Source organism: Polypterus senegalus, chromosome 4, assembly GCF_016835505.1.
Source record: "Polypterus senegalus isolate Bchr_013 chromosome 4, ASM1683550v1, whole genome shotgun sequence".
In the NCBI taxonomy this organism is placed as follows: Eukaryota; Metazoa; Chordata; class Cladistia; order Polypteriformes; family Polypteridae; genus Polypterus; species Polypterus senegalus.
In genome coordinates, this window is record NC_053157.1 from 183,273,358 (window position 1) to 183,285,365 (window position 12,008).

A 12,008-nucleotide genomic window follows, 5' to 3' on the forward strand; every position below is an offset into this window, starting at 1 on the left:
CCTGCTAGATATGTTTGCTATTATGCTATAGTATTTTGTTCTTTTATGAAAGGACAATAAGAAAAACAGCAAAACTTACAAGCATGTTAAATAAAATTGTGAAGAAGTATTCAGTTTTATTATATTTTTTAGTCAACTGGAAAACTCTTGGCACTTTGTCTGGAGTTTGTAATATGTAAACATTTGAAAAGCAGGAATTATGCTAACCCTGGTAACAAGTGTAACACTAGTGTCTATTTTTGAAACCTGCTTATCCAGTGAAGAGTTTCAGGGAGTTAATGCATATTATTGCAGAATAAGGCCAAAGTAGGAACCAATACAATGTATTGCTCGCTCTCATCTGGTCAATCAGGAGTCACCAATCAGCTAAATATCTGAAAAACTCAACTAAACCTGGAAGAAACATGACAAATTCACACAGAAAGCAGATCAGTCAGGAAATGAACTGGGGTTTAAGTGCAATGAAATGGCAATATTACCTACTGTTTCACCACTCCTCCTTACTATTTATTTATTTAACATATGGCTGCATTTCCCTATTTGATGATATCTGATGATAGAAAATATTTGTTAGATGTCAGCTGCACCCCCTCCCTATGTCACATGATAACAAAGCAGAAAATGTTATGCAGTATCATCAGGGGTGGCACTGTGGTTAGCGCTGCATTGAATTATGGCCTGACCACTGCCTGGTGACAGTCTACATTTCTCCCTATATCAACTTGGAATTTTCTTTGAGTATACTTTTTCTCCTTGTGACGTGCCAAAGCTGTGCATGTGACTTTGATCAGTTCTTCTTAATTGGTCCTGTATGAGTAAATGCATGTGTGTGAGAGAGTGTATTGGAATAACATCCTGTGCTTGGTTGTTTTTGCATTATACCCAGTGCTGCTAGAACAGGTTTTTTCCCCCTGCAGTTTTGAAATGGAATGGTAGGTAAGAATATGCATGGATGTATGAATGGATACATACATAGGTGTTAATAATAATAATTAATCCATTTTATTCTTATGGTTTTGACAAAGAATGCAAATTTTGCCACCTTTCTCACCATGAAAATTACAAGCATTTCTCAAATATGAAGTTGATTACTGGAATATTTCCAATTAAAGAAATATGGGCTGATTTAAAGTGTCCACTGGGACCATCCAATTAATTGCTCTTATAGTGGGTTATGTTTATAGTAAGAAGGGTGGAGGTCCTAGTACTCCAATGTGATACTAACCTTACTGGATGCTGTATAAAAGAAGACTAGCCACACTTGCTTATTTAATTCTTGAACCCCTCTACTAACAGATTACTTATGTATCGTGTTTCTCTTTTTAAGGGAATTCAAACATGTTTTGCAAACCAATAAAATGAATATCACTTCACAACTGCTCTCATTCCAAAGCAACTGAAGTAAGCATAATGGCCAAAATGAAAACAAGGGAATATTTTAAGAAAAAGCTCTTTCACACAAAAACTGATTATTACTTTACACTAAAAAATTCACCCACCAAACCTTAAATTCATTCTTATCATTTAATCAACAGAGCTTTAAAATAAAGGCGTACAACAATAAAACAAATGATTCTTTTCACTACATTGGATACGTTCTTCTTTATTGACTCAGCTGTTAACACTGAGTTTGGAAGGTTTATGTTTAAAAGGAAAGTGCCATAAAAATTGATACTGTCTATTTCCATCTATGGAATTGTTTTATAAATTACTTTATCTACCAAGACATCCATTTAATAAGTCTGGTCGGCAGGGAACTGGAGCCTATTCCAGCAGCACCAATCACAAGGCAGGAACCAGTCATGTATGGGATGCCAGAGCACTTCACAGAGAAAATTATTAGATGTGGGGTACTTTATCAAAATATTTTATAATTCTATTTCTGACTATTCAAAAAACATTTGACATTATTACGAACTACTTTACCAGACAAAAAAAAAACATCAAACAATGGATCAAATTATACTAGGTTAAGTACTAATAAAAAAAAACAGGACAGTTGATGAAACACAAACTTTATAACTCAAACAACAAATTCAAATTCCGGAAGTAACCTGGAAATTATCTGGTTCAATTTGTTTTATTATGTTCCAGCTTTTTTAGGTTGATTGGCAGCACAAAATTGCCTAATTCCTGCCTTGGGCACGATCCTGCCAGGATGAACTTTGGGTTTCTGTGAACCTAAAACTAGTGCTCAGTAAATGAATAGCTGAATTATGAAAAAAGACACTTTCACTTATTAATGCAAGCTAACTTAAGGAACAGTACTTATACAAAACAAATCATTGTCTTAAAAAATTGTTTCCTTATTTTTTGCAATTCAGAAAATTTAAATCATAGTTTATTCACACACTGAAAGAGAGGATGGCCATGATGATCTGTGTTACCATAGTTATTTTTCTACTGTGTTGCATTCAATTTATTTTCCTTCCCTATGTTACCTAATTTAGGGCTTATTCATGGAATTTGTTTAAAACAGCTTAATTGAAACCATGTTCTCAAGGATAGAACAGTTTAGAGGAAAATTAATAAAACCTTCCCCAAATTAAACCTGCTGGTTTACTGACTATGTAAGTTGTTTAACTGCAGTGTGGCGCCTTATGTATGCCTCATTTTTTGGAACTTTACTGTAATACTAACTGTATTGGTATACAGAGACTCTCCTATAATGGAATCAAAAATGGATGATGTAAGATGTCCTTAAGGTGGCTTGGCCCTGCGATAGTCTAGTGTCCAATCAAGGACTGTTTCCCACCTTGCCCCCTCAGCAGCTTTTCTGCTGCACTGAAATAGAATAAATGGGGGTTGATAATGTTAAGTTTTATTAAAATGGCCTTAGTGTATTTGGTACTTTTTTATTCAATTTTTGATTTATCATCTCAAATCTGAATTTCACTGAGGGGGTCTATAATACTTGATGATAACCGATTGCTTGGTAGAAAATGCTGGATTCCATATTATTGTCAAATTACTTGTAATGCTATAGTAGAGAGCAGAGGCATAGCCATGGGAAGTGAGGGATGTCTTGGGGTAGACAATATTTCAGTAATTGCATTGCTTATTGGAATTATCTCTGACCCTATGGGTGTCTGAGCAGTATCTTTGTGAATTTCTTGTAAAAACAGAATTTTGAAGTGGCCTGGGAAAAACTCACATCTCACAAAACACCTATCCATCCATCCATGACAATAAAAAACACTTATTTTTTTCTGTGTGGCCTGGAGTCATGCAAAACAAAAACACAATTTATTTCCACAGTGTAGTTTAGCCACCTCCATTTGTCAAAACACTGTGGTTGAAAACATTTCTCAGCTCCATGTTTTCCCAGGTAATGGTAGTTAATATTCTTCCCACTCTTGGTCAAAGCGAGCTACAGCACTTAGCAAACGATCCAGGCACAGATGTTGCTAGCTCGCTAACTGACATATGTCCACTTCCTCTTCTCTTGCTGGTGAGTATAAGATGGCTGCTATTAGGCCTGGCATCAACAGGAGGAATGCTCCTGTTAGATACATTGCTAGGTGTTCATGGAATTTTCAGAATATGGTGGATTTGTAAAGAAATCCATTATGTACTTTCTTGCTGTCATGTTGTGGGTTAACTGGTCATTACACAAAGCAGATATGCTAGTGTTATACATCAGTTGGTATTCAGTTTTTCTGCCATTTGCCCTTAGCACCCCTAATTCTAATAGCAATGGTTAGATGGTCAACACAATTTTGTTCTTTAATGATTTAATATCTGTCATATTCATAAAAGATACCATAAACATAATCCAGCACTCTGAAGTCCAATTAATGCAAACTATTATTTGAGAAAAAGCATTAGTGAATAGATAAAATTTTAAACAAATTATTGTGAACAGGCACCTAATGGGTGAGAGTGTTAACTTTGCGTCACATTGAGCCAATCACTTAACCAGCAAGTTTCTTGATTGCAAAAATGTACAAGTAAAAACTGTAATGCCACCAGATCTTCTAAGTCATTTTAGGCAAACACATCAGTCAAATAAATAAAAACAATTTTGTATATTCTTAAGGTAATATTTAAGTTAAATCTCCTAATTATAAAATGGGTTAAAACAAAATACATGTAGAAAGAACAAAAGTAAAGCAACACCTTTTATGACCTTTAGGTGAACTGTGATCCCAATTCTACAGAACCAACTGCAATTTAGGTTAATTTAAAAAATTGCAGAACTGATACAGTCTTAGTCCTGTTTGCTGGTATTTGCATCTAATAAATGGTCTGGTATATATCAGCAGGCGACAAAGAAAAATGGGCAGCTTTGCAAATCTTTACTGGGAATACTGTAATTAGCAGGACTGGTATTCAGCTTGGAAATTAAGCTTTACCACGGACGTTTTAAAGCAAACCAAATCAAATGTAATTGTGTAATTTGCCTGGATGATGCCTGTGAACACACAGCCAGATTTAATTAGAGATTACATCGGCTGTTTAAAGGAATACAACTCACCCTGTTGGGACATAATGTAAATAGCCAATTCAGAGAAAAAAATGCATTTTGTTTTGCCTCTTTGTCAGAATAAACATAGCTTATGCACTGAAAAAGCATAGTAGACTGCAGATTAAAACCAATGTGCTACAACAACAGAAGTTTAGCTATAGAATTGATGTGGGGAAATCATGTAAACTTGCATTTGAGATAAAAACAAAAAGTTAAAATCACACGTGAGACTAATTATTTGTGTGTTTCATTCCATGAAATTCCTCTGTCCAGAGGCAGTATAATGACAAGAAGAAAAATGAAAGCTTAAATGGTGCATATTATTTTTCTTTGAAATCATTTGATTAAAGTATAGTATATCATATAGAAAATAAATGTATGACAGAACGTTAAACTACAATTTCACTGAATTCCTGCAATCCAGCACCATTTCCACACTAAATACATGTAACATATACAACCCAGAGTTTAGCTTTTTACTGAATTGATAAGGACAGATAAATAACACATATTTACTGAAGATATTAAATACTTGTAAAATTTGGGATACGCCTATGTTTTTCTCACACTTAATAAAGACTGTGTCAAATGTACCATAACCTGCTTATAGAAGGGACTTGTTTCTGAAAACTAATTAGGTGTGGATTAGGAGACATTAAACACAAAAGTTTTAAGTATTTACTAATCCTGTCTTTAAAATACTTGTGCCCTGTGACTTACACAAAATAATCATCATGGGAAACACTATTATTTAGGATTAAAGACAAAAAAAACAGCCTTGGTTTTTAGGCTAATTTATATGCTGAAAACTAAATAATTTTCGTTGTGAAATACATACTGTACCTAAAAAAATAATGATACTGTCAAAGATAAATGAATAATCAGATGACCAACTTGTAAAGTTTACGTTGGGAATGGACAGAAACAATAAAGACTGTAAAGAAAAGAGAAGCAAATTGTCTCTTGCATTGCCCAAAAACTAAAAACAAATGGGGTTATCTAGGTGTCAAGCACTAGTGTTACCTTCACTATCAGATTGGTCACCACTTTGCACCTTACTTTAGAAATCTAAAAGACCAACCTAAATATATATACTGCTATAACAAACATGCTATCAGGTTAGGAGGATTGAAGTTTTTATTTCAGGTAGGTACTGTATATTCACTAATTATAGCGTTATGTTACATGTTGATTAGAACATACAATAAGAATTTCACTGCACTTTATATACGTGACAGATGTATTTATATGTAGAATTAGATTAATATCCTCTTTGAGATTACACCTTTTTCAGTACAAGGCTGGGAGGTCCCAGGATCAAATGCATCTGGTATAAATCTTTGCTCACTGTGAATGGATTCACTATTCCATCCACAAGCCCATGAAATTTGTTACTCTATATTACTGATTGAACAAACAGTTAAGAAGTATAACTGGTACCTGTTCAGTTGTTAAAAGTCTGCCTCAAAGTGGCTCTACATTAAGACTCTGCATAAAAACTGATTAAGTTGATAAATTGCACTAAACGTTTGACTAACTTTGAAAAATGTAAGAAGGAACAAAAGTCTTTTCCATAAAAAACTATTTTCCTCATGAATAACATGAAGGTCTGCAAGGGCTCTATTATATCATTATAACATTAAGAATGCCAAAACAACCATGATGCCATAATTCATCTAAATAAATTAAACCAAGAAACAATCAAACTTGAATTAAGCTGTCAAAGCAAAGGTGACATACAGTACAAACTGGAGGTAGCAAGACTACCTGTCCCAACCATGAGAGATCCAAATGTGACAACCTAAACAGAAGGCTTAAAAAATGTATAGAATTATGTATAAATCATTACTTTTTTTTGCACTTTATTATGTTTACTAGATTAATTTGCAACATAAAATTAGTTTCTATTATAAACACAACAGTGGGCTAGTTATTGTTACATATTTTTTAAATATGCAGTTTCATGTGGCAAATTAATATACAGTATACCATAATTATGAAGAAATATCTAAGCTTGAAAGATAACAACATAATTCTAAGTGTTACTTATAATTTAACAAATAAAGAAGCTGCAAAGAAGTTTAAAATGTGTTCCACAAAAAAATCTCCTCTTTTTATGAAATGAAAATACTACTAGAAAATAAATTCAGAAAACACTTCAAAAGGTTTTTGGAAAGTATGGTCTGTACAATGTTCAGCCAGAATTTAATAAAGTTACCCAACACTGCAGATTATTACTAAGGTAACTGTTTTCACTAAAATTATTACCTGCGTCTTCTGATTCTTCATCATCATCATCGTCCTCATCATCGCCTGAAGATAATGAATCTAATTGGTGAAAAGGAAAAAATAGAACAATTAATTATTATACTGTATATTTTAATCTCCTAGTAGTTATCTGACATCCTATCCAGATTCTGCATATTTGTGATTCATATTAGAATAAGCAGGTTAATTAAAGTCTTTCCTTTAAATTTTATGAAGGTCTTACACTAAATATGAGACATTCAGTATGTATTGTGGAGACTGCATGTTTTACAGGTTCTTTATATTATTATTAATATAAGGTCTCCAGGTTTCAAATGCATTACAGTGAAATCAGCAAAAAAGTAAAACAAATAACATTTAGAAAATGGTTTAACATTAAAAGAAAACTAAGCTTGATTTAACTTTTCAAAATTTTGTGTTTTTTCTGAATAGAAATGTGGCATAGCATACGTTTGCTCAAATAAATCATCATTGCTGGCATTTATTCTCACCTAAAGGTCTGGACCTGAACACTCATTAAACATTTTATTAATCACAATATAACTTAAAAATCTAAGGATGTGGTCCTGAAATCAAAACACTTTCTTGCTCCTGCCTTTCTTTTAAATCAATAACATATTCACTTATCTCTCTTAATGTACTTCTATATTTAAAATGACATTCAGTTTAATTTATGTTGCATTTAAGTTGGGGGAGGTTTCGTCGCACCTTTTAGCACCCAGGAATAACACCCAAAAAGCCAAAAGTAGATAAAATTATTTCCTTTAACAACTGATAAATTAATAAATGAGTGCAAATAGAGGATAAAAAAGGGAATAAAGCAAAGCATAAATACACAAAAATCAAAAGTCTTGTCAAATTAAATAGGTCTGAAGTGTCTGTCTAGTGGGAATGACTCAACTATTTGCTTATATATTAATTATGTCAATACCAATTTATTTATAGAGCACATTTAAAACCACATCAGTAATGCTGTAGCCAAAGTGCTTTACAATAAATTATACAATAAACATAAATAGAATAAAACACAATACAAACCAGCAGTAAATTGAAAACAAGCAAATGACTATGAGAAAGGAGCCATCAGTATCACTGAAGGTCAAGCAAAGCTAGAGAGAATAGAAATAATCTTCAGTCTAGTTTTAAACAGTTCAATTGAGGGTGTCTCCTTGTGGGTAAAGAATTACACAGACGAGGTCCACCAGCTGCAAAAGTCCTATCCCCCTTAGTTTTGTACTTATTAAAAGGAATAACAAGAGGCAACTGACCAGTGGACCTATGCTACTGTGATCTGTTGGGTTTCTCGCTCTCTGTCTCCCTATGGAAACATTTCATTTTCCGACTCTGGCTGCATGTATTTCTCAAGTGATCCACCTCATATTCATAACTTAAAAATTTCTTATATCAGTAGTCAGTGCTTTCGCACACTAGCATTCACAGGGCATCTTAATTTCTCATTCTCGTTCTTTTTCTTTCCTGGAAATAGATATTCTGTACCATCCTGTTGGTGATCTTACCAGCTGTTCACCACTTTACATTCAAATAATTTTTAATTGTCCTTCACTGTTATGGTTATTATATAACATACAGAGAAACTGACTAAGAAAGGACAATACTGGGAGATTCATACTATCCACAAAAGAGAGCTCTCAAGATTTTGGCTTGAAAAACAACATTTACTCCAAATAAATTCATATGTAACCAAATGATAGAAGGAGATCTTAATACGATTTGAATGGGAAAAGTTCTTAAAGGCTCAATAAATCCTTTCAAGGGAAAAAAGTCACATAGATTGAGAATCTTAAGCATGGTACTTGCACATATCCAAACCCTAATTATTATTTTTTTAATAAGAGGACAATGCCCCAACACAACTTAAAGCATTCATATCAATAATGGCCTTTATCAGGAGATTATTGCTAACTATTTTAAGTCTCAATAGATCTTTTCTTACAGCAAATTATTTGCTTATTTGTCCTAGAGTCAATAATTACACAAGCACAGTAACAAAACCTTTAAAATAACAGGTACTGCACTAGCAGTTTAAATTATCCAACCTTGAAATGCCTGCTGTAATTTCCCAGTGAGCTTAAATGGAGCCAGATGTGAGTCACAGCTTCTTTGTAGGAGTCTGGGTGGCTTAGCCACTTAACTTTTTTGAGTCAAAAAAATGCAACTGTGGCAGACTTCAGCTCTGTAAAAAAAATTGAAATACCCCTCCATTCATCCATTTTCTCAGCCTACTTTTCCATTAAGCTGTACAAACATATACATACTTTCACACAAGCAATTGTGAAAACTATGCCACCCAACTTCTTTGCCCAGATTTAAACCCACCACCTGTATTAAAATATCATATAAATATATTGGTAAAGCCTAAAACAGTGGATGCTAATATAATTGTATATTTAAACATTATGACTGGACCTACTGTGAGGGCTGCTAGACGACTTTGATCTATGCCAGCAAAGGCTGCTTTATTTTGGCACAATTCCCAATCCATGAACTGAAGCAAAGTTTCTGATTCCTGACCACCCCATCTGTTTTTAATAATGATGCATTTCAAGCTAATTGTGTTGTAATTGGTTGTCACTAATGGGCTCAGCTGGCGCCTTCAATGCTGTTTAGAACATGTGGGATAAAATGCACACTAAATCTTCAATCATTTCTCCTGGGTAAGCCAAAGTTGTTTTGCACATTCTGGGTGCTGGAAAAGTTCATAATAGTCATTGCTTACTGTCACCTTATATGCACATCACTTAATGTCTTCAAACTTAAGGAAGCATGCAGCTTGTCCTTGCTAAGGAAACTGAGTGATAGTATCATGAATGTGTCCTGTTTCCCCTCTGTCCTGCCTGCCAATGACTAACAGCTTTTGAGGGTTTAAAAGGGGGGCACACACACACACACACTCTCTGTACAAAGGGCTTCTTGTTCAGGGTGACGGCACTAATGTTGATATAAATTCTATATTAAACACTTACTGGGAGGTTATGGGAATGGAACTTTACTGGATGCCCAAGTTACAAGAAGGGCGCTTTTGTATGGGGAGAATTTTTCAAATTAAGTTGAAAGAAAAGATTGACTTTTAAAACAAAATAGACCATAAAAGTATTCATGGGGAAAAAGAATAAAACTGACAAATTGATGTCTAGACAAGTACAGAATATTGCTTTATTTGGGAAACCTCCAAAATGAAGGATCAGAAATCTTCTCTAAAAAAATTTTTATTTTTTATTTAGCTTTGACTTTAGAATAAGATTTGCAATTCACAAAAAAATGGGTGCTAAAGTTCATCAAGGTTGAGGCCTACCTTTAAAATCTTCTATTTTCCATAATGTGAATGTAGCATAATACACAGAATTGTAATGTGTTTAAAAAGAGCATCAATTGAAAAAAATGCAAAGCAGGTTTATAAAACTATAGGCAGGAGAGTCACAAGATTTTTAGTCTCTTCTATGAAACATGAAAACCAAAGAAATGAAAGGCACTGATGTGTGGCTGGACAAACAAATTCTTCTCTCAGAAGTGCATAGTTGAGTGAAGAACTGAAAGAAGCACAGTTCTGAAAGGAGGAGGCTCCACAGCTGTGACAGAATCATTTTAAACTGTCAATAATACAGAGGTATTATTAAGAGGGGTGAAAAGGATCAGATCAAAAACAATGCAAAATTTTAAACTAATTTTCACATAGAATTAGTTGGAGTTGCTGACTTATGGTCTTTGACCTCACGTATTGAATTTATAATTTAACATATTTTATAGGATGCTGCTGATTTTATCAGATGATAATTTTCCTTAATAAATTCTGACATAAAAAATTAAGCGATCATTAAGTAAGACTAAATTCTTATTATCAGACTATCTGGGAGGAGAACTGACATGATTTTGTACAATTAATCAAAAAAACTATGCTATGATCTAAAGAAGAAGTTTGGCAAATTTCACAAAACTATAGTTATACTATACAATTATTTTTTCTTAATTTACAATTTGCATGGAGCTCACTACACATACTTTCTTTTGTTTTATCACTTTTGTATTATTTCATAACAGATTCACACTATACATTCTGCTTAGTAGCAGCAAAGCAATATATGCAAGTCTGAGATTTCCAAAGTGTAAAAATATATTTAACTTCTAAAATTTGTGTTATCATACATATGAAATATATTAGAAACAGACTAATAATATACTTGATAATAAATCATCTATCGAATTTCTATACAGTATTTGCTTTTTAATTTAAAGGAGCTGTACTCTGTTCTGGCAGCATCACGTACAAAGCAACAACACTAAGCATGATGCCAGTCAACTGTAGGTCACACTCATGCACACTCCCACATCTATAATGGACCAAATTAAGAGTCTCCAATTAACATAACTTGCATGTTTGGAATGTTGGATAAAAAAAAAATTTAATTATTCATTCTTGATTTTAGATTGACAGAAACCATCCCAGCAGCATTAGGAAATGCGCAGGGTGCCTGTCAATCACAAGACACACACATATACACAACCACATTGGTCAATATAATTAAGAAATTCCTTAAAGCATACAATCTCAACAAATGCTAAGGTCAAACTCATTTTTGAACTCAGTATTCTAGAACAGTGAAACAGAAGTGCTCATATCATCAGCACTCCATCCACATTCCTTTTAATTATTAAAATTGCCTGTTATTCTGGTGTATATATTGTTTTAGACAGATTATACTGTATATTTTTCATTTATAGTACATTCTGCCCTTCTTGCTGTTCTCATGAATGCACTGCTACACACATGCAATGACTAGGTCAGGATTCGAGTTCAGTTACCTAGAAAGGAAAAGCATTAACCACTTTTTTTTTTTTAAACTGGAATGACAACACAGCCTTGAAAAATTGTTTGTAATAATAATAATAATAAATACATTTATATGTCACATTTAACACACTAGAAGAAGCTCAACATGTTTCAAAACAACATAAAATGTACTTAAAAAATATAAATAAATATAAAAACTGATACTAGTAGGATAGGCTCAATAAGAACAAAAAAAAAATCTGTGAATTTCCATTATCACTCTAATTCCCCCTGAAAAGCAATAAACAATGTAAATAAAAAAACACTGCTCCTCTAATTTGCTTTTCTACCTCTTTCTATTTTACACTCTCTTCCTATAAGCCAGTGAATGAAGTCACCTAATCTAACATAAGTAACTTGTTTAATGATGTCTTCATGTCATAGACCTTCTTTCAGGTTTAGATGGCTCTAAAATCTTTCACGGTA

General features: G+C 33.3%; 1 protein-coding gene across 9 annotated transcripts in view; it reads right to left on the bottom strand.

The window, feature by feature from the left end:
• The window catches only part of fgfr3 (fibroblast growth factor receptor 3), a 99,048-nt gene that overhangs the window by 44,928 nt on the left and 42,112 nt on the right, over positions 1-12,008 (bottom strand). For all 9 annotated transcript variants that reach the window (XM_039751750.1, XM_039751746.1, XM_039751753.1 and 6 more), the window contains exon 4: positions 6,737-6,796. In XM_039751750.1, coding sequence (XP_039607684.1) covers positions 6,737-6,796 — 60 coding nt within the window. The remainder of the gene's footprint in view (positions 1-6,736; positions 6,797-12,008) is intronic.